General features: G+C 33.6%; 2 protein-coding genes and 1 long non-coding RNA gene across 4 annotated transcripts; 2 read left to right on the top strand and 1 right to left on the bottom strand.

Moving 5' to 3' along the window:
• Window positions 1–2,616: 2,616 nt before the first annotated feature.
• LOC105124748 (auxin response factor 18) lies at window positions 2,617–7,063 on the top strand. Of its 2 annotated transcripts, none has more exons than XM_011024860.1 (14): window positions 2,617–3,178; window positions 3,506–3,615; window positions 3,739–3,834; window positions 3,934–3,990; window positions 4,096–4,248; window positions 4,336–4,420; window positions 4,592–4,682; window positions 4,765–4,929; window positions 5,029–5,142; window positions 5,227–5,299; window positions 5,390–5,537; window positions 5,640–6,250; window positions 6,335–6,522; window positions 6,607–7,063. In XM_011024860.1, the coding sequence occupies exons 1-14, from the start codon at window positions 3,160–3,162 to the stop codon at window positions 6,734–6,736; spliced, it is 2,040 nt and encodes a 679-aa protein (XP_011023162.1). In that variant the 5' UTR covers window positions 2,617–3,159; the 3' UTR covers window positions 6,737–7,063. The 2 variants fall into 2 exon arrangements, with proteins under 2 accessions (XP_011023162.1, XP_011023161.1); XM_011024859.1 differs by having other exon boundaries at window positions 5,622–6,250.
• Window positions 7,064–8,575: 1,512 nt separating this feature from the next.
• On the bottom strand, window positions 8,576–20,252 carry LOC105124746 (uncharacterized). Its single transcript, XR_842109.1, has 3 exons — window positions 20,169–20,252; window positions 15,219–15,221; window positions 8,576–8,597 (listed from the first exon to the last, which is right to left on the bottom strand). It is a non-coding gene; the product is annotated as an uncharacterized LOC105124746 (long non-coding RNA).
• Window positions 20,226–22,074, top strand: LOC105124747 (uncharacterized protein At4g00950). Its single transcript, XM_011024858.1, has 2 exons — window positions 20,226–21,037; window positions 21,552–22,074. Exons 1-2 carry the CDS (start codon window positions 20,381–20,383, stop codon window positions 21,630–21,632), a joined length of 738 nt encoding a protein of 245 aa, XP_011023160.1. The 5' UTR covers window positions 20,226–20,380; the 3' UTR covers window positions 21,633–22,074.
• Window positions 22,075–22,459: the final 385 nt, after the last annotated feature.

Below are 22,459 nucleotides of genomic sequence, written 5' to 3'. Positions count from 1 at the left end.
TAAAACAAAATTTTAAAATAACTAAAATTAGCACCGTGTGCATTAACAAATGAGTTTGAGCTAGCTTTTAGCAAAGCAAGTGGCTTATTTGCGTTACCATTCTCAGATAAAAGAGCAAAATTAAACCCATCCATTTCTTGTGTTTATTTTTTATTTTTTTAATGAATGTATAAATATGTTGATCATATATTTAATTGGGAATATTGCAGTTTTCATATCCTCAATTTTAGGATTTGCAGGCTAAATAAATAATTGGGTTGGTTCTGTCCTTGTATTTTTTTATGTGGATCCTGCCCAATTACAATTTCTTTCTATTAAATTTGCACTTTTACTCTTGTTTTTTAATGATTTTTGTCATAAATCTTTGCATTGACTGACAAGATCATCACCTGAAAAATAAAAATTTATGAATAAAAATGAAAAAAGAATTTGAATAAAAAACCCTAAATTAATAGAAATTTATTATAAAACTAAAGCAGAAGAGAATTTAGTTGCAAATATTCTTAAAAATATTATACATGAAAAAAGGATAGTAAATAAATAAATAAATTTGAAAGGTAGAATGTAATGAAAAAACGAAGAAGAAAAAATAAAGAAATTAAAAAACCCATTTGCTTTTATTTTTCAATAAGGTCAAATTACCTCAAATACACAACTAATCATAAAAAAACTAAATTTCTCATAATTTTATGACAACAACATTTTCATTAGATGTTATTTTATTTTATTATGACACTTATTAAGCTAATATTAAATATTTGATAAATGATAATAGATGATCGATGAGAAATTTTATAGTGGTTAAATAGTAATTATAGATAATTACAACATAAAATAGAGATAAACACAAAACAAGAGGAAAACATGAGAGAGAGAATTAAAAATATAATATTTGAATGAGTAAAAAAAATTATTGTTTTTTTTTGGTAGAATCAGATGTTATTTTCTTTTTTCTTCATTTATTTATTTTTTATATGTTGTAGGTATCCACATGGTATTTTAATTAGTAAAGCATAAGAGAAGAACATAAATCTTAATTAAAAAAAGAAGTTCTTTAATGATAGAACCATTAAATTTGTAGAGGAGCACAATTTAAAAAGAGAGTGGAAAAGTAAAAGACATCATTAACCCTTAAATAAATGCTATGCTTTCCAAGTACCATAGTTATCAAAGGCAGTGAGTCGACTTACTGATTCATATATTGAATTTGTTTTCAATTTATTTTGAGAATTCATTCACTGAAATCTAAATGAGCAAACTTTAATTTTTTTTTCAATCTAAAACAATGTATTTTGTAATTAAATTTAAGCCGAATTACCCAAATCATAAATTAAATTAATCAATTCACAACTCAGGTATTAAACCATATTAACATTTGAATTAAGTTTGATAACCATACCAACTACTATAAACTAAAGTTTTTAAATTCAACTTGGTTTGGGTTGAATTACAAGTTAATCTAGATTAATTTAAATTTATAATCATTTTATTTTTAATTTTAAACAATATTTTTATGAAGAATTTTTAATAAAAAAATCAAAAAAAGTTTTAAATGAATCAACCGAATCAATTCCAAACTGATTTTTTTAAACCCAACCTGAAGTAATGGCCGGATCTATCATGTTCCGAATTTACTTTCGGGTCAGGCAGTGTTTAATGGCTGTGTTGTGAGCAACCCCCTGGGAGCAGCATAACGCAAATCAATTATGAATACAAATTTACCCACTAGTTAATAAAACCCACCATTTAAATCAAGGAAAAGTGTTTTCGTCACCAAGTAATGCGCGTCAAGGGAAAATGCACGTATTAAGGCAGCCGTCTGACGGTGGACCCCACCAATGAGTTTCATGTGATGTCGACAATCATATAGTTTGTGCACTGCATTTGTTGATTTTTTTTAGATTATTATGGGTGTCTGAACCAGCTTGTGCGCACTATGACTAATTCTATGGGTCCTGAAGTTAACAACCATGTAAGCCTCCAGTGGCCATCATATAAGCAACTAAAGACTCGAACCTGAGACCACAGAAGGAACAAATCCCTTAATCCCAATTCTTACCACTTGGCCACCACCTTTATTTTTTTTTTAATCCACTTAGAAGGTCTAAATCAATACATCTCAATTAATTCCTATGTATATATTTAATTTTAATATTTAAACACAACCTTGGTGGAGTACTAATATTTATTAAAAATATATTAAAATAATAATTTTTTAAGATTTACTTTTAATATTAATGTATCAAAATAATTTAAAATTATAAAAAAACTAACTTAAAATAAAAAAATTATAATTTTTTAAAAAACGTTTTTTCAAACGAAAAAACAAGCACGCTTTTAACTGTGGTTAATAAGAGGCTAGCGTGGATGGATGCCTCACCGATGCCTTGTCTTTTTTTTTTTCTCCCTGTTGTAGTAGTACGGTCTAATATACTCTAATTCTATAGGTTGATGCCTAGCTATTTAAATGTAGCAGTAAATAACGATTGGCGAGAGATAAAATGGAAAGAAAAATCACAAACAAGATGTAAGGTAAGCTAAAACGACTAGAGACTAGAAAGAGAGTAGAGAGTGACTAAAAACTAGACAGAGAGAGAGAGGGAGAGAGAGAGACACCAGGAGAGAGAGAGAGACCAGAATGAGGCTCAAAGATTACATCTTGGGCGGCTAGAGAGTGCTCTTCTAGTATTCGGGGTTTAGGTAAAAATATCGATAACGTTGATTTTAAGTCCTTTTAAACAGAGAAAGAGATCACAACAAGAAGTCAGCAGCAGCAGCAGCAAAACACTCCTCCCTCTTGTGTGGTGTAAAAAAAAGAGCGGTTTTTGTGTGAGTGAGAAGACTATAAAGCAGCAGGAGCGGTTTTGTTACTGAAACAGGAGGGGCAGAGAGAGAGAGAGAGAGAGAGAGAGGGCCTGAGCCACTTTTCACTCCCTGTATACTCTTTAATTATGAAAGTAAAATGACTCCTTACATAACCGTCCTGTCTGCTCAGCGTTTTATATGGTTTCTGGCTCATTTAATGGGGTAGTCCTGTACTGCCTGAAAGACCTTCTCTTTCCTTCCCTCCTCCAGCTTCCATCTCTTTAGCGGATTCTCTTTCTATACTCCGTTTTCTCTCTACATCTCTGATACCACCTTGCTTGACCGGTTCTTTTGATGGCTCATGCTGAAAGAGGTGAGTGTTGATTTGGCGACCAAGAAAATGAATGGGCCTTTGTTGCTTTGTTTGGTTGCTGAGAATGGAGAAGAAAGGCAAAATAAATGGGGCTTTGAGCTGTACTATTAATTAATCTTGGTGTGCAAAAGATTATAAATTTTGATGGAGTGGAGGTTTTTACTTTTAAGGGACTAAAATTATGCCAAACTTATGTTTATTAATCTGCTGTTCTCTTTTCTTTTCTTGGGTTTTCTCAGCAACCAAACAGAGTTTTAGACCCACTTAAACATTATTTAAGAACTTCCGTTATTTTGTGTGTTTTAATTTGGTTTTTGATGGGTGTAGGATGTGATGATCTATATACAGAGCTATGGAAGGCATGTGCAGGGCCATTGGTGGATGTCCCAAAGGATGGAGAGAGAGTTTTTTACTTTCCTCAAGGTCACATGGAACAAGTGTGTAGCTTTTTTTTTTTTTTAATTTTTCTTCATAGCTCTACTTTCATTGTTTTAAAGCACTTAGATCGAAATCTTAGTCCCTACCTTTATTGTTTTTTGGCATGTGGATTCTTTATGCAGTTGGAAGCATCAACAAATCAAGAACTGAATCAGCAAATCCCACGGTTTAATCTTCCACCTAAGATCCTCTGTCGTGTTGTAAACATTCAACTGCTGGTAATTCTAATACCGTTGCTCTTGTTTCCTATTTCTGTTTACTTTGAAGTGTTTTTTATTATTTTCTTTTATTCACTTTTGTTTTCTTTAAATTTTTAGGCTGAACAAGACACGGATGAAGTTTATGCTCAGATTACTCTGCACCCAGAAGCAGATGTGAGTAAATGTTTTTCCTTTTTGGGTTTTCGTGTGTTTTGTTTTCGGGCTTGTTGTTTCATTTGGTTGCTGAATGACTGTTCTTGTACTACAATTCAATTTCAGCAAACCGAACCTACAAGTCCTGACCCTTGTCCACCTGAGCCGGCAAAGCGAACAATTCATTCCTTTTGCAAAATTTTAACAGCTTCTGATACTAGCACCCATGGAGGCTTCTCTGTTCTCAGAAAGCATGCCACTGAATGCTTGCCTCCTTTGGTAATTACTCTTAAATGGTGTTTAGATGTAGTAGTGGTTGTTCATTAAAACTTCTGTTTTTTATTACCACTATTTCATATTCATTAGGACATGAGCCAAGCAACACCAACTCAGGAACTGGCTGCCAGAGATCTCCATGGCTTTGAATGGCGGTTCAAGCATATATTTAGAGGTAAATGTTCCATATCGATTTTACTTTGTTCAGTGTTGCTGTTTTCCAATTTACTGAAACGGAGAAAAGCTTAAGGAGCTGGAGTTTAGACTTTCTGAAAAATAGGAGCACAACCTGTTGTGTTACTCTTATCTTCTACTTTACATGTTTTCTTTTAACTTATTTAACTAGGTCAACCGCGAAGGCATTTACTTACTACAGGATGGAGCACATTTGTCACTTCCAAAAGACTGGTTGCAGGAGATGCTTTTGTGTTTCTTAGGTAGTTGGACCTAGATGATCTGATTTATTATTCAATTCAGGTCTCTGTTTCTGCTTACAATTCTACTGTATATGCTGTGTAGAGGTGATAATGGGGAATTGCGAGTTGGAGTTCGACGTCTTGCTCGGCAGCAAAGCTCCATTCCATCATCAGTGATATCCAGCCAAAGCATGCACTTAGGAGTGCTTGCTACTGCCTCTCATGCTGTTTTGACACAGACCCTCTTTGTTGTGTACTACAAGCCAAGGTTTGATTATTTCCTTAATCACTGTAAACCTGTGCGGTGCTTGTTAATTGGTCATCCTATCCCGCAAATCTAAAGTTTACTTTCTGTACCCTTCTGCAGGACAAACCAGTATATCATCGGGCTGAACAAATATCTGGAGGCTGTTAAGAATGGATTTTCTGTAGGTATGCGCTTCAAGATGAGATTTGAGGGAGAGGATTCTCCTGAGAGAAGGTATGTCCTCCATATATTTTTGGTTTCTGGGTTTCATGGTTGTTTTAAGATGTTCCTTAATTCTTGTGGCAACTGCATGATCAGGTTCACAGGAACAATAGTTGGAGTTGGAGATATTTCTCCAGAGTGGTCTGGCTCTATATGGCGGTCATTGAAGGTTGATTACAGTTGTGGAATTCTTATGTGAATGCTAACTTATTCATTGTCTTGTTTTTTATGCTTTTTTCCCTATTATTTTCCCCCACAGATTCAATGGGATGAACCAGCAACTATTCAAAGGCCAGAGAGAGTTTCTCCATGGGACATAGAGCCTTTTGCAGCCCCTGCTTCCCCAAATCTAACTCAACAGGTGATGAAGACCAAGAGGCCTCGACCTACAGATATTCCTACATCTGGTATGTGGAATGATAGTCATGGTTTCTCTATTTGAATTATTCAATCTATACTTTCTTGAAATTTATGCACTAATTGGAGTGTAGTGATTACTCCAAATTCAGCTGCTTCGTCTTTCTGGTATCATGGACCAGCCCAGTCCCATGAGCTAGCCCAACTAGGGAGTAGTATTGAAGTCCAAAGCTCTGAAAGCCATGTCTGGTCTATGAGGCAGAAAGAAATTGATAGCAATCTCCTCAATAGTAGCAGTAGCTGCAACACAAGGGCTCGACCAGAAGGAATCTGGCCTTCACCTCACATGAATGGCTCTCTCAACTTTTTTCCAGATTCAGTGGGGGACAATAATTTTGCTACAACACAGTCTATTATCTCTGGTTTTTCCTCTCCTATATCATCAAGGCAAAGCAATTGCCTGATAAATGAGCAGGTGGAGAAGGGGAGAAAGTATGAGAACTCTGTAGGTTGCCGGTTGTTTGGAATTGATCTGACAAGTAACTCCAGTAGTTCTGCTCCTCCAGAGAAGGAGCCTGGATATCCTATTGTTGATTCTAATGGCACCAAAGGACTTGGTCCAGCTGCAAGTGAGGCTGAGAGGGCCCAAACAATGGACGTATCAATGTACTTGAAAGAACAGAACCAAGTTTTATCAGAGGCGATGTTAAAGGAGTCACAAAGCAAGCAAGGCTCCACAACCTCCATGAGAACTCGTACTAAGGTAAAATTTGAGGTTCTGCCTTCCGTAGTTCTTTCCTTTCTGTCTGAGCTTCTGATGAGTAAGATTTTCTTTGATTCTGGAAAGGTGCAAATGCAGGGGATTGCTGTTGGTCGTGCTCTTGATTTAACTGTGTTGAAAGGATACACGGATCTTATAAATGAGCTGGAGAAGATGTTTGAAATCGAAGGAGAACTCTCCACACCCAAAAAATGGGCTGTTGTTTTTACAGATGATGAGGGCGATATGATGCTTGTGGGTGATGATCCATGGCCGTAAGTAATTAAGAAACTTGTATATCGTTTCTCTTTTCCATTAAATTATAACTGGATTATTGAAATCTATTTTATTAACCGCAGGGAGTTCTGTAAGATGGTGAAGAAGATATTCTTGAAGAAGACGGGCACAAGATGCAAGCTTCCAGCATCTCCTTTTGAGGGTGAAGAGACTGTTGTAAGCAAGGACTCGGAGCATACGTCTGATGCATGAAATTCAGAATTCATTTTGCTTTATACAGTTTTGTTTTATATAGCTGGGGTAAAAATGGAGGAAACGTGGTGCTTAAGTTTGCTCAGTTTTTTCGGGAGCTTGCACTTGTTAGGCAGAGGGGTAAGGTGGAGGTCTTTTGAGTCTAGATCGCTGGTTAGGGATTTCAAGTTTTTTTTTATATATAAATTAGGAACTTAAATTTAAATCAAGATTAGAACTGGAATTTGTGTATACCTTGATTGTGGGTTGGCGATGACTTGAACTAATCAGCGTGTAAAAAATATATGAATGCTTGCTTGTGTTGTGGCTGGCTTTCACTATTTAACATTTTGTGTGCCTGCCTTGGAAAAATCCTACAGAGAAGATGCCCTGATTTTCTTTCCCTCTCCCTGAGCTCCCTTTATCTGATTTTATCCGGGACCATTAAATTACAAAGTGTCAGCATGTATGAGGAGGCCCTAGAGTGTTCAGTGCAGTCAATAAATTTTTCAGGTAGTGATAATTGTCCTTGCTGCTGGTCCCAGGTATGCTGGACAGGACATTTCTCTGATAAGGACTAGTCTTCTCAAAGTTGATCGATATCGTGTCTGGTCCTAGAAACTTGTTATATGAAAAACCAGCTATGAGACCTGGATGGTAGGTGACACATGGTCTGGCTCTATACTCGGATAATGTGGAAGCACTTTTAGCCACTTTAATTTCTCATGGTAATTGCGAACAAGTCTTATATAGTTGCTTAATGATGATACAATATTTTTTTTTTAAAAGATGGGATGGCCTGTTGTTTGGGCCTTAACATAATTGCTAGAACAAGTGGTCTAACCACCAGATCAATCAACCCCGGTTGACTTTGTGAACATTAAATCTGATAGCCAAGATGTTTTGTAACCACCAGATCAATCAACCCTGGTTGACAAGAACATTAAATCTGATAGCCAAGATGTTTTGGTCACATGGCCGGGTCTTGACCCAGCCACTAAACTGGCTAGCTTGATTGATGGAGCACCACCAAACTTGATAGCCAAGTTGTTTGATTATATTGGATAAGCTTCGACTCATACCTATTTGAATTCCCTGGAAACCCGCTAGCATACACCATAATACTGAGAAAATATGATGTTGCGCTCTCGTATGCTTTCATACGAGGGGTTTATGCTATGCTTATTTCCTCGCCAATGGTTTTTCTCTGTACTGTTGCCAATAGCTGTCTCCCCAACTTGTGCTAACCTTTCATACCAATCATCTTTTAGTTCCAACTTTTTCATCAATGATACAACAAAGTACAACTAACTAATGACTCAACTTTCAAGTTGAAAAGGAAAAAAAAAATTGTTCTTTTATCATTATTTTACTCTCCATGAAGCAAGTTTTAAGCAACTAAGGTGTAAAGAATTCCATATAAGAATATTAGACCCAAAAAAAATCACAAACCACAAACACTAGTCACACATACACTTCTTACACTTTTCATTCTCTTTCATGGGAGCTGCTCATGTCATGAAGAGTTCCCTTATTGAATGCTCCAAATAGAATCTTCATGTCTCCAAACAAAATCACCATGCCTCCAACAAAAACCTTAATATCTTCAAACAAATTCTTCATGGCTCTAACAAAAATATTCATGTCTTTAAATAAAACACTAACCAAAATTTACATGCTCTAATAAGAATCTCCATTCAACTTCTTCACACATAATACTTAAACAATACTTTCATAATCATAAACATTCTCCACTCTCCAAGTGAAAGTATTCTCCACCTTAGAAGAAACAAACAAGTTAATCAAACTCTCATTACTCTTTCACAACTCGTTAACAAAAGACACAAGAAAGTAACATGACATGCATAAAACAACAAATGTTCTCACCCTTCTATTTCTAATAGTTAAGTCTTTCATACATATATTTGAAAGACTGAGGGAAAATAATGATATATATATTTTTTTAAGAAAATAGTAGATCAAACACCTTGTTGTCAGATATAGGCTTCAACCCAATCGCTAGACTGGTTAGTTAAGATAATTCATCATCTGAGTTAGGCTTAGCCCAACAACAAAATCAAACAACCAAGTTGTCCAATCTAATGGTTGAGTGTCAACCCAATCGCTAGACTAGTTAGCTAAGATAATTGGTCATCTGAGTTAGGCTTAGCCCAACAATAAAACCAAACAACCAAGTTGTCCAATCCAATAGTTGAGTGTCAACCCAAGCATTAGACTAGTTAATGTGGCTTACTAGTCATCACTAGACTGGACAGTTTATCAGATGGATTAGGCTTCATCTCAAGCAATACTATTTGGGCCTCGACCTAACCCCATTGATTAGTACTTAAAAGTGCATTTTTATCATGGTTTTATATCATCATTTTGCACTTGAAGTATCAATAACTCCTTAACCAAAGCATGTTTTATAATAATATATCAAATAATATAAGATACCTTTAATTTGTGGTAAATGTCTATTTTTAATGCAGGCCTATCACATAAATGAAAGGATTGATTGATGACTTGAAGAACTTAAATTGCATGGATAAAGAGATGGTCAAACTTAGAGAAGAGATGTCGGTGCAATCCAAACCGGAACACTGTTCGGTAATTGGGTCATATCTGGAGCTACAGATCTCAGATTTAGGTCCAATTTATATGGATGGAAAGGTAAGACATAGGCCTACAACTTTCATATGGAGCCCAAGATCTAAAAAGGCCATTATCAAGTCCAAATTGTAGCAACAACAAAGAAGCCCGAATCTGTCTTCCAGCCCGAGCACTATTCGGTATTTTGGCCATATCTGGAGTTCTAGAAGTCCAAATGAGCTAAATTGTTTACACAAGAAAGCTGAGACAATTGCCTACAACTTTCATGTTTGCAACTGGCTCCAATTTTGACGTTATCAATGACGTTTTGGGCAGACAAGAGAAGATAAGGATTGTCACCAAGTCAAAAGTTGGTCACCCACTTATCAATTAGTCATCAAATCAATAGTTCCCATTTTTGGCCTATAAAAGGAGGCATTTGCCATGCATTTAGGCATCTTGATTTCCAGATCAAGATCATGCTCTTCCTTTCTCTCTTTGTATTTTTTATGCTTTGTTTTCATTAATATTAAGTTTATGCCTTTCATTTCCTTTCCTTTACTTAGTTAACTTTTATGTTCTTATTTTGTTTATCTATTTTGCTTTCTTTCATTATGTCTAGCTAAGTTAATTATGTCAAGGTGAAAAGGTTACACTAATGGTGTAAGAATAAGTATAATGTAAACTTAATATGGACTTTAATGTTTGATACTAACATGTTTTATATTTGCTATCTTGTTCACTCTTTAATACTTTGCTTGTTAAATGACTAATCTTGATTTATGTTATATAACACTTGGTACAACAAATGCTTGGCACTTTCATAGCCCATAATGTATGGTATAACCGACACCTGAGCTATGAAAGGAACTTGATTTGTTGTTAACATAAGTTATAATCATGAATGCTTGACGAGATTTACAAGTATTAGCATTAATTGAATAAGATGACTAATGTAATCATGTTAACAATATATAATCTGATTGGAACCTCCTTTGTGTGTGGTTTCCAATTCAATAATAAGAGTTTATACTATACTTGTTTGATATACCATTAGTGGAACCTCTAACCTTGACATTTGTTATTATCATTGTTTAATCGTTACATTAATATTCCATCTCAAAGTTCTCATCATCTTCTTCTTCTTGGTTTGACCCCGGTCTTGCCGGGTTATTTATTACTTCGACACTCCTGCACTTGGGAGAAGACATCAATCTTTTAGTCGTGTCACCCATCCAAATTCATATCGAGCACAACATTAGCACCCACTGTAATACAAAGTAACAAACCTTCAAGAAAGTACGACATTGTGTTATTCTATATTTACACATGAATTGTTAATATGATATGTATTTTCTTCATAATTATTATCTCTCTTAACCTATCTCTTAAAATGGTTTCTACTTTCTTGTAAAAATCTCTCCCACTAGCTTGATCCTAAGAGGCCATCAACCTTTTACATCAATTACCCTCGAGTGTCAACTTTTCTATCAATATCACAATAAAACACAATGATAAAAGACTTAACATTTAAAGTTACCTATAAAGAAAAGTCAATTATTCTATATCATTACTTCATTATTCACAAGGTAAGATTCAAAAACTTTATTTTTGTTATTTTGTTCCTTGATTTGAGAGAAAAAAGAGAGAGTCACTAATTCTAGTGGTAGAGAGAGAAAATATTAGTTGATGTTATAATAGTCATGAAAAAGATCGATGTTAATGTCAATGAGTTCTTTTCGATTAAAAGAGTTCTATTAAGATATTTTTTAGTCTTCCCAGCCCCTTAGATGGTAGGTTTGAGCTTATAAAAGTTTTTGAAATCAAGTTGATTTTAGGGTTTTGGACAAGTTTCTAGGTTATTTGAGGTTATAAACTGATTTATTAAGGTCTTTAAGGCTTTTTAATTGTTTTTGGTAAAAATGGATTGAAAATAAAATTTAAAGCATAAAATACTCTTGCCTTAATTTTTTAGTGACACTTTGGTCTCCAAATTTTAGAGACACCAGCATCGGGTGATCTGTTTATGTAGAAGATACATTGTATTTTTTTCTTAAAATAAATAAAGGATGAATTACTTGTTGTTTATTCTCTAATATTAGAAAAAAAAAAAGGTATGACACACAAGCCATATCTCTTTTTATGGGCCAAGGGCCACCTCTGAGAGTGAGAAATTGTATTGTGTCTATGTAGCGATTGGACAGAAATGTTCAACTATACCACAATTAGTTTAAATTCTTTCAGAAGTGAATGCTTTGGAATATTCCTTTCTTGTAGCAGCCACCGTTTCGGATCCTGCTCCTCTGCAATTTCTAGCCCCATATTTTGGCTGTGCTATGAGAGAATATTTTCGTGATAATGGAATGCACGCATTAATAATCTATGATGGTGGGTAGGTTGACATGCCTGACTTAATTATTATTTTTTTCTAAATATTTATTTATTTATTTTTAGTTCTTTAAAAGTTTTAAAAAGTCATTTGTTTGTAATTTAATGGTCTCTTTTTGTTATTAAACTTCAACAAAACTCATTTTGTTATCAAACTTTAAAAATAAGCCCTTTTTTTTTGTATTTTTAGGCCCATGTATTTTTTATTTTTTTTTTTTTTTTTTAATTGGATGAGTCCTATATACTTGGATTATTGTATGATTAAATGAAAAATAATCTCAAAGATAAAAAAAAATTGTTAAATCATGTGTGATGCATGATTAGATCGTGATATTAGCAAGTTGACTCGAGTTAATCCGAGTCTTTTTTTAATTAAATATTTTTATTTTTATCTTTTAGTATTGGATTACTTGGAAATTTGACATCATTATTTATTTCAATCTGCTTTTTATAAAATTATCATAGTTTTTTGATCTAAATCTCTATTTAAATATTTGTTCTTAGTTATCCAAATTCGATCTAATATATTATTATTTTAATATTTTAAAAAATATTTAATAAGTCATTGTCTGGCATTGAAAAAAATATGTTATTAAATATGTATTAGATTGTACATTCATAATTATTTTTTATTAGAAAACACATTATTAATGTAAAAATATAAAAATATGTTATTAAATATGTGTTAGATTGTACATCTATAATTATTTTTTTATTAAAAAATACATTATTAATATATAAATATATTTATTTTTTAATGTTTAGATAAAAAAATTCCAACGGAAGATGCAGAGCAGACAATGGTATCGTCTTTTCTAAAAGGTCTAATTGTTCAAGTGGAGAAGGACTAAGGATTTAAAAGGTGTAAAATCCACTTGACAATGACATAGAAGATTCCGTAGTGTTTTTTTTTCTGCTTGAAAATTTCGGGTTTAGACGTCAAGAAGGAAAACTTCCAGGAAAAAATATCTAAAAAATAATTAAAATTTAGTTAAAATACATGGTGTTTGTTTGAGAAAATATTTTAATATTTTTTTAAAAAAAATTTATTTTTGAAAATTTTTTTTTTTATAATTTTGAATTGTTTTGATGTGTTAAGGCTAAATATAAATTTTTTAAAATAAAAAATATTATTTTAAAATATTTTTTATTTTAAAATATTTATAAATAAAAAATATTTTAAAAACCAAATATCATTACAAAACGAAACACCTTCTCCCTAAAAAACCCAACGAAGAATTTTGTGTTTTATGAATGGGAACCAGAAGGATTATTTTAAAGTGGAAAGGGGAAATGCATGAAAGAAGGCGTCTTTACGGCCTCCACTGTGGAGGCGTTTCATGATTTATTCATTTCCACATTAATTATTAGGTGGTGGTAGGTTAGAGTCCTGACCTTCCCAAATCAAGTTCTTCATTTTTTATTGGAGCTCCGGTGAGGCTTTTGCCACAATGGTTTGCATCTTCTCCATTAAAAGTGTCCCATAATGGTTCCTTTTTCGAACGATCTCGAAGACATATCTCTCACATCGATATGGTGTATTCATATAAGCTTAATAAATTCTCCTACATGCTAGCTCTAAGCTTTAAACCCAGAAAGTTGAGGGACGAAGAATATCTTCTAAACTGTTGGGCCAAACCTTGGAGGTTGTTCTTGAGAACTTGAGAGCATCCAAATCCATAATATTTAACAGTGAATGAGATAACCAGAAGAGAAGCTAAATCCCATATAAATGCCGAGCACAAATCCATCATTCTACAGCTCCCTCCTTGGTTATCTTCCCTCCCTCTTTTCCAAACTCATTGCTCTGCTTCTGCTCCATGCTTCGCTTACATGCGCACAGAAAGAGGGATGGTTTGTTCGAAAATATGAATCATATAAAAATTTAAATTATTAAATAAAAATTTAAAATATTAATTATATTATTTTTTAATATACTTATTTAAATAAAAATTCTTTAAACTTAAAACTTATACAAATTTAAAATATATTATATTTAATTTTTATCAAATAAAATTTAAATTTATAATCACTTTACCAACAAAAACTCTAATATTATATTAAATAATTATCTCAAACTAAATATTTAAATTATTTTCTATTTCTCTTCCTTTTATCTCCGCATCCCGTCCTTGTTCTCCCCCGCCTCCCTCTAATATTATTTTTCCTTTCTTTGTTTGGTAGAAAGGGTATTTCTGTTCTCTCCCTTTTCACTCAGATAAATAAAGAAAGAAAGAAAAGATTAAAAAAATATATAAGAAAACGCTGTGCTGTTAGACTGGATATTTTGTATTTCCCGCGGCTGGATATCTGATTTCAGGTGTCACAGTCCAATTCTCATCCACTATCTCCATTTGGGTCTCAATGCATTCCTCTCTACTCGTCACAAAAATGATTCTTGCTGTGCAATTTCTTTCCTTCTGTTCAGTGTTTGCAAGCACACACAGAAGCACCAGTTCAGAAAACTACAGCCATATGCGGCGGCATTTTTTTAATTTTTCGCAACCTCAACGTTTATTTAGATGATTGGCAATTGTCATATGATTGTTGTCTACCTGTGGTTTTCAAATATCACTCATTCCTTGAATAGGCTCGTGATATATCTTGTTCCCGGAGAAGTGGAGCTGCTGGCCCAGAAAGATTGTTCATGAATGCTATCAACAATAATTTAAATAGCTCATCGATGAGATGTGTTCTCACAACATAACCATAATCAGAATCATTTCTAGCTAGATATGTTGTGTTGTGCAATATACTAGATTGTACTTTAGTTGCAAGAATGATGTCGTTTATCGAAGGAATCCGAGCGTTTGAACGGCAAGCGAATCTATCTTATACGGTGCAATTTACAGCATAGAACCTCTAGATGCTTTAGACTGTCAAATAGCTATCAAACATGTAATTGGCTCCATAAGATACAGGTTTCCCATCAAAAGTGATTCCAACAAGGGAACCCAGCAAGTTTTTTGTTTTTTTCACTAGGATTATAGACATGGAACAGCAGAGATAGTACTGTCATGCACTATAGAAATAATAATAATAATAACAATAACAATAATAATTTGTAGAGGATATCTTTAGCAATTTACAAGAAAAAAGATGTAACTTGAATAATCATGAAAAAAATCCTTATCATGCATTCCCTTTGATAAGATAAATTTTAGAAATGGAATCCTTTTTGCCTGCTGAATTTTCAAATGAATAACAAAAGTTCTTCTACGTGTTTCCATGAAAATCTTTTTGTTTCCAACAAAATATCTCTATGAGATGTTCATGGCAAGGCTTTCATGGATCTATTTAACTTGATTAATTTCAGATCAAGAGCATGCGTGATATAACAATCATGATATGACATATCAATCAAGAGCTATAATGACTAACCAAATTCATACGACACCACTAATACAATTTCTTCTCCATGAATTAATAGATTCTAAGACGTGATATATAAATGCAACCAACCAACAAGAAGCTAGCTAGGGGACACCCAATCCTACAAGATAGAAACAATTTCTAACAAGACAATCTTAGTCAAAGCCACCACAGCCACGAAAGCTAGCCGAAGGCGTGGCAGCGAGGCCACAACATTGAAAGCCAGACGAAACCAGGCTAGTCCATATGATATCTAGAGTAGATATGCATTTCCTAACATTCATTTTATTCTTTTTTTCTTCACTTTATTTTTTTATTTTTACACACACACATACTTAAGTATTGACTATTTCTTGTTTCTTAAAAAATATTTTTTTCAAGCCTACTAGTTAAGTGCATCAACCTAACCATGAGAAATCTAATTTCTTTGGAGTGTTCTCACAATTTCATCAATAACTATGTTTTTTTTTTTAATCCGTTCATTAATCTGCCATCGTTTGTTCATAAGACATTATGGGCTTCAAAGATATGGGCTTCAGCAAGATTGAAGCAGGCTTAAATGGGCCTCAAGCCGCCGAAAAAGTTAGGCTCAAAACTAATCAATGGGCTTGGTCAGCGTGTTTCTGCATTCCCTTCCAAATATCTAGTAAAAAGCAAGCCACCTGCCCACCTTAAATCTTTACATTGATGTGGTCGATGTCGATGTTCAACGCTTAAATTATTGTGCTCCCCACCTTTTGTACCTGGCTAATGATTATTTACCATATTAAGTTGATTATATTTTTCATTTTTTTTTATTCTAGATAAGACAAGGCAAATTGTGTTGCTCTGCTCTGCCCATCTGGCTTTAGGATAGCGATACAGATAATTCATTGTACACCCTTCATGATTATGCTTTTGGGTTAGAAATATATTAAAATAATAATATTTTTTTTATTTTTAAAAATTATTTTTAATATTAGTGTATAAAATTAAAAAAATATAAAAATATTATTTTTTAAATAAAATCAATTTTTCATGAAATTTTATGCTTAGCTTATGTGATTAGAATACTTGACCTAGCTTAAATTTTCATTTTGATATACGTTATACGTGACCGCACTGACGTGGCCTGTGCCTCCAGGGATGCTTAGCTTATATGACTAGAATACTCTCTTTATTTCACTTTTGACTTTTGCGCGAGACGGGTGGCTATGGCTGGTTCATTTAATTTCCATTCCACTATTTCCACTTGCTGAAGTGTTCTAATCTTACCTTCCTTGATTGAGAGTTGAGACTGATATTTTCTGAATTTGTACCTTTCATCGGCATTTAGATTATTTTCTTCGATGTGAGGAGATTATTTAAGGAGAAAAATAACTTTATTTTTAATAAATATTATGCACACATTCTAGCTAGCAAAACCTGAAGGTTTAAAATAGCCGGATGAGAAGGATTTACTCTAAATAGATTATATAGAAAGCATAGTAGGTATTTTTATAGATAAGGAGAATATAGCTAGACTAAAAGAGATCCCATTGCTAGATCAATATAATGGCAATACAAGTGCCAAAAAAAAGCTTAAATAGAGCTTCTCCTGTCAATTAGAAATCAATGATACAAATATTAGTCTTTTTATTGTTGTTAGTCAATAACTTTTTTTCTTACATTGTTTTTCAATGGCTCTCTCCACTCTCGCACAAGAAGTATAATGTGATCAAAATAGATTTTTTAGATCACAATAAAAAAAAAATTAAAAAAAAAAACTAGAGACTGAAATATATAAAAAGATGCCTTAAAAACAATACAATATTAAAAAAAAACTTGCATTTTTACTCATAATCATATTTAGTCTTTATAGTGATTATTGGATAAATATATATACAATAATACATAAAAAAATAAAAAAAATATCTAGCATATATTGTTCGCTTAAACATGTTTTTGTATTATGATATCTTTTACTGTATACAGAGGTGAAACTAAGGGGTGGCAAGCAGGGACCCGGGCCCCTGCAAAATATCTTTGTAAAATATTTTAGATATTTTTTATTTGACCCCTGCAAAATACCTCTGTAAAATATTTTAGATATTTTTTATTTAATATTTAAATATAATAAGTAATAGGTTATCTAATAATAAATTATTATTTTATTAATTAATTATCATTGAATATAAAATTATCTCTTTATCCAAGTTGTAAAAACAAAAATATAACTTGTTCAATTTAATTGTTTTTTACTGTTTTTCTATCTTTTTTTTTTAGAATCCTAACCAAAAAATACAATAATACAAAGCAATGCAAAAAAATTAAAATAAAGTTGTTAATTAATTTATTGTTCATCAAAATAAGGTAATTAGTGATCCAAATTTAATTTTTTTATGTTTGTTAAGAATTTCATGAGGTTTATATATATATATATATATATATATATAATTTTGCTATTTTTTTTTCTAAATCTACTAGTTTTACCATTTTTTTATTTTTTATTATAGTGAATGTCGTTTTTTCTAATAAATTGAATATATTTTATATGTTTGTTTTGATTAAGTTTGGATTTTTTTCTGTTTTATTTTTAGTATAATCATTAAAATTGTCAATTTTTTTCTCACATGTCTAATAAATTTATCTAATAAAATTTTCATGATCTTTCTAGCCAAATTAAATTCTTTAAAAAATATATACCTCTTTTTTATTCAATTTAAATTTTTTTTGGAACTAATAATTTTATTTTTTATGTTTGATTTGCTTTTATATATCTATTTTTTTAATATATTAATTTTATTTTTATATATTAACATGTTTTACATATAAAAATTTATACCTATTATATTATTTTTGGCCCTCCTTGTTACGTAATTCCAGCTCTGCCCCTGACCGTATAATCTATTTTTATTTTATACATGTTTATTTTTAGTATTTATTTTTTCATGCATAAGATATTATGTGAAGAATACAAGAAAACACAGAATTATTTATTAAAAGAACAAATTCATCGATTTTCTTACTTGATTTGCTTTTATATATCTATTTTTTTAATATATTAATTTTATTTTTATATGTTTTACATATAAAAATTTATACCTATTATATTATTTTTGGCCCTCCTTGTTACGTAATTCCAGCTCTGCCCCTGACCGTATAATCTATTTTTATTTTATGCATGTTTATTTGTAGTATTTATTTTTTCATCCATAAGATATTATGTAAAGAATACAAGAAAACACAGAATTATTTAGTAAAAGAACAAATTCATCGATTTTCTTACTAAACATTGCAATTTAGAAACTTAAAGACTAATTATTTTATATATGATTAACCATCGGTGGTGAGATAAAAAAACAAAAAAAGATGAGTAAATGTCTACTAGTGGGTGAGATTGCGGATGGTTTTAGGAAAGAAGAGGAGGGGAAAAGAAAAGTTAAAAAAAAAGACTTTGAGTTTTCAGTCGCGCATGCAATAGATATGTATACTGATCGCGCATGTTATACATGCAAAATTGCTTTTCTCAACTCCGATAGTATGAAAAATGTGTTTTTTTTTTTTTTTTTGATATTGTACTAATGTGAGGAAAAAACCTCCGTAATCGTCGTAGATCTCAAAGTAGATATTGCCCACATGGCACAGTGTTGGCTAATCAGTAGAAGAACTGTCAGCATCAAAATGCGAGCTAGTTAAGAGAAATAAATCATATTGCCGTGTGATTAATGATTTATGAAAATAATTATATATTGCATTTCAGTAATCTTTTCATGGCTAGGCAGCATACTAGTCATCTACGCAATCATCTACACTGACTCACAAGGGTAAGAATGAAATGAAATAACAAGCAGCTTCTAACTCAGCGATGTAAGAAGTTGTTTATCTTCTTTTCAACTTTGGTTTGAGTTTTAGTACCAGTAGAGTTGGCGCGTAGTTTTTTTTTTATATCTGCTGGTTCCTCTCTATATGGTACGTCTATCATCTTCACGGTGCCTTACCTGTTCACTAGGCTTGTAGGATGTTTCGTGGACCATGAGATTAGTCGTAGTCGTGTAAGCTGGCCCATGTTAATAAAAAAAAAAAATGAAATGAAATGCTTAATTATTACCTAAGGGATCTTAACGACATGCTGGATCTTCAGCTTAATTATTACCCCAAGGGATCTTAACGACATGCTGGATCTTCGTTGTCGACGCTGATCGCTGCCTTTCGCAAGCCACTAAACAATTATATTTTCGCAAGTATAAAATCCTCATATTCCTCTCTTTTCTTTTCTTTTTAACAAGCTTTCTCAGATGCCTTGCACTCGAAAATCTTAGGCGCCAACAATATTGATTGCCTCGAGGAAGGGTCAATGAGGGTGTTAATTTCCAGATCAACAAGAATGGCTTGCCTAGCCCGAGAATTGATGGATCAAGAGCCTTTGCAAGAGATTGTTTCTCTATCTCTTGATGGCATCTGATGCTGCCCTAATCAAAGCTAAATCAGGAGTGCTCTTATGCACTCGGATCCTGACTCCTAAAAAGCTGAGATTGGCTGAAATATTTGAAATATGTGCCCCTGTTCTTAACATTTCTTTATTTTGAAAAAAAAAAAAGGTTCATAAAACCTTGAAATACTTTAGTAAAGCGACACAAAGTCACTCTCAAATCAGGCTGTTTTAATCTTACAATAAAAGTGGAAAAACATTTTGTGCTTTAGTGCTCTCGTTGTTTTGTTCCTTTTTTTCAATTTAAAATGAGAGGGCAGGCCATGCTTTAGGAACAGCATCAGCTAATGCACATGCAGTTAACGATGAGGATGTCCTTTCACTTATTTTTCTTTGCTTTTCTTTTTCTCCAATACGATGGGCCAACCCTAATAAGATGCATTGTAAAGCAATCAAAATTGGGTGGTAATTATTAGTGTCTTTAATTGCTGTACTCTCAGATGAATGCCTGGATAACTCATGATGCTTTTTGAAAGTTATAGTAGCTTTTGCAATTAAATTTTTTATTTAAAAATAGGTTTAAAAAAATTATAAATCATAGGTTTTTTTTAACTAAAATTTCAAAAATAAAATAAAATTTAAGGACCATATATCATAATATGGGCGTGCATTAATTAACTAATATTTTTAAATATATAATTATAACAAAACTAGGAAATGTTCCTGTGCTAACTTTTGCGTTCAATGAAGCGAGTAATGACTAGGAACTAGGAAATCTGGCCTTTTATCTCGAGGACCTTGTTTCTTTTCCCTGTTGTCTCGCAAGTACAAAAGCCAGATCCCTTAAAGCACAGACGACTTCTTCATATAGTGCAGACTTGCTAGATATAGAGGCATTTTGAGGGAGAGAGTAAACAAGAGAAATGGCATCTGAGGCAGAAGACGAGCCAATCTTCACGCCACCAAGGCTGCTGCTGATGCCAAAACCACATGCACATATACAGTCACCAGAGAGGTCAGGGACACTAACCCCGCCACTCCAAACTTCAGCCTCTGTCCCATTTCGGTGGGAGGAAGAGCCTGGCAAACCCCGGGAGAGCACCGCCTTGGTCCCCAGGCCCATTAACTTTCCACAAAAGTCCCTAGAGTTACCTCCGAGGCTGTTAATAGACACCAACATGACCAAACTACCTTCACCCACCACAGTCTTGGAGGGTCCTTACATGGGCAAGTCATCAAGATTCCAGTCTTCTTCGTTCAGAATAATCAGAGCAAGGGAATGTTATGGGTCCTTTCGCAGTTGCAGTCCTGAGAAGGGCCAGCTTGGCACCATAGTTCTTAGCAAGAAGCGAGTCAAAGAGAAAGGCAGGTTTCTGGGTTCCTGGAGTTGGGGAAGGAGGGGTTTGAAGGGTAAGAGAGAGTCTGGTGGGGGTAGTTATGTCTTTCCATCTTCAGTGGATAGGGAACCTGCTGATCATTGCGTCAATGAAGAGGAAGAGATGATCAGTAGCAGCGACAACGTCAAGATGACAAGATCAGGGAGTCTCTCTGCTGTCTCTAATGCCAGGTCTCAATTCTGGGTTAGTTCTCGTCTTAACCTTTCCTAAATTTCCTATCATTCGTACTTATGTGCGATTCTTGAGTGAAGTACTAGTAATTACCTTTCCTCAAGCAAAGAATAGAATTTCCGTACTCTTTGAGCAAAAAATAATCTATTCTGATTCTTATCAGGAACTAGCGATTTTCCTCTTTTAATCTCTTCATTAGTCACAAAAGATTATTTTTTTTCGCTTCCTTTTCACTTCTTTAAAGTTTAACAAATGAGTTTGTGACATAACAAAACAACAAAATTATACAGTCATAAAAGGCCATGAGTGAACAGCATCAATTCTGCTGGTAATTTGAACAAATAATTCAGGAGAGGTCCCATTTCACCAGCCGACGCAGCTTGCCAAGTGCAATAATGTTGGCCTTGTGCTTATAGTAGGTTGTTAGAGTGGGTTCCAAAAGCGTGGTCAGTATAAATTTCAGTGTGCACAGTAGCCATACGAGCTTCGATTGCCATAAAGAAACCACTGTGTTGACATTTTGCAGGCGAATATTTACGAGGGCTTGAAGCAGGTGGTGCCTTGGAGGAGTAAGGAGCTGAAGAAAGACCACGGGCTTCTGATTTGACATATCTTGGGGTCACAACAGGATAGAAAAAGTCCAATTAATTATCTGTAAACCGCTAGGGGTGGTCCTATATTCTATCGACCTTCGATATTTCTCTTTCAATGAAAATGACGTTTTTATTGTGGCATTTCCCATCGCCCCACGCTTGTTCTCCTACTATGCTGTCATCTGCACCGGTTTTGGAAGGGCCTTCACCTGCAACCTTCATCTGATCAGTCAAAAGAATTACAGGACCCTTTTGTGACGTGGTCGGAGATGGCAGCAATTTGATGGTATTGTCAAATGCATTGGCAGTGCAAGCTTCTCTTTTCTTTTTTGATGAATAGCAATAAATGCTTTTTGTAAAGGACTGAAATGTTCTTTTGATGGTTCGCTTAGAGAAAGCAACAGTCCTACAGGCAAGAAGTGTCCAAAGAAAAAATGAAATTACCGCTGCCAATTATATTCTGCATGCACTGCCTAGAACCGGAAGCCCCCGCCCATTATCGATCTCTTAATTATCAGATGTCTACAAACCAAATTTCTATTGAATTGAAGTCAGTACACTACGAACAATTAGAATCTTCTTTCGGTGAGCCGCGTTAAACATTTTAGAGCATTACCCTTAAAATCCTGCTGGTACACGCACCCTCCACCATCAACATTTTGCATAAGAAAATAGAAGAGATTACCAGTCGATCAGGTTGCCTCAACTGGGCTTGCCAGCTCCAATCTGTATAGCTGGAAACATTATGATTGTCTCTCCTGGTAATTTGACCAGTTGAATCACATAAACAATTTAAAATTTAGTTATTCATCATTACCATAAGCTACGGTGGCTAGCAGCC

The sequence above is a fragment of the Populus euphratica genome, unplaced genomic scaffold, assembly GCF_000495115.2.
Source record: "Populus euphratica unplaced genomic scaffold, PopEup_1.0 scaffold32.1, whole genome shotgun sequence".
Lineage (NCBI taxonomy): Eukaryota > Viridiplantae > Streptophyta > Magnoliopsida > Malpighiales > Salicaceae > Populus > Populus euphratica.
The sequence above is the reverse complement of the archived record's forward strand: the minus strand, read 5'-3'. Positions and strand labels throughout refer to the sequence as shown.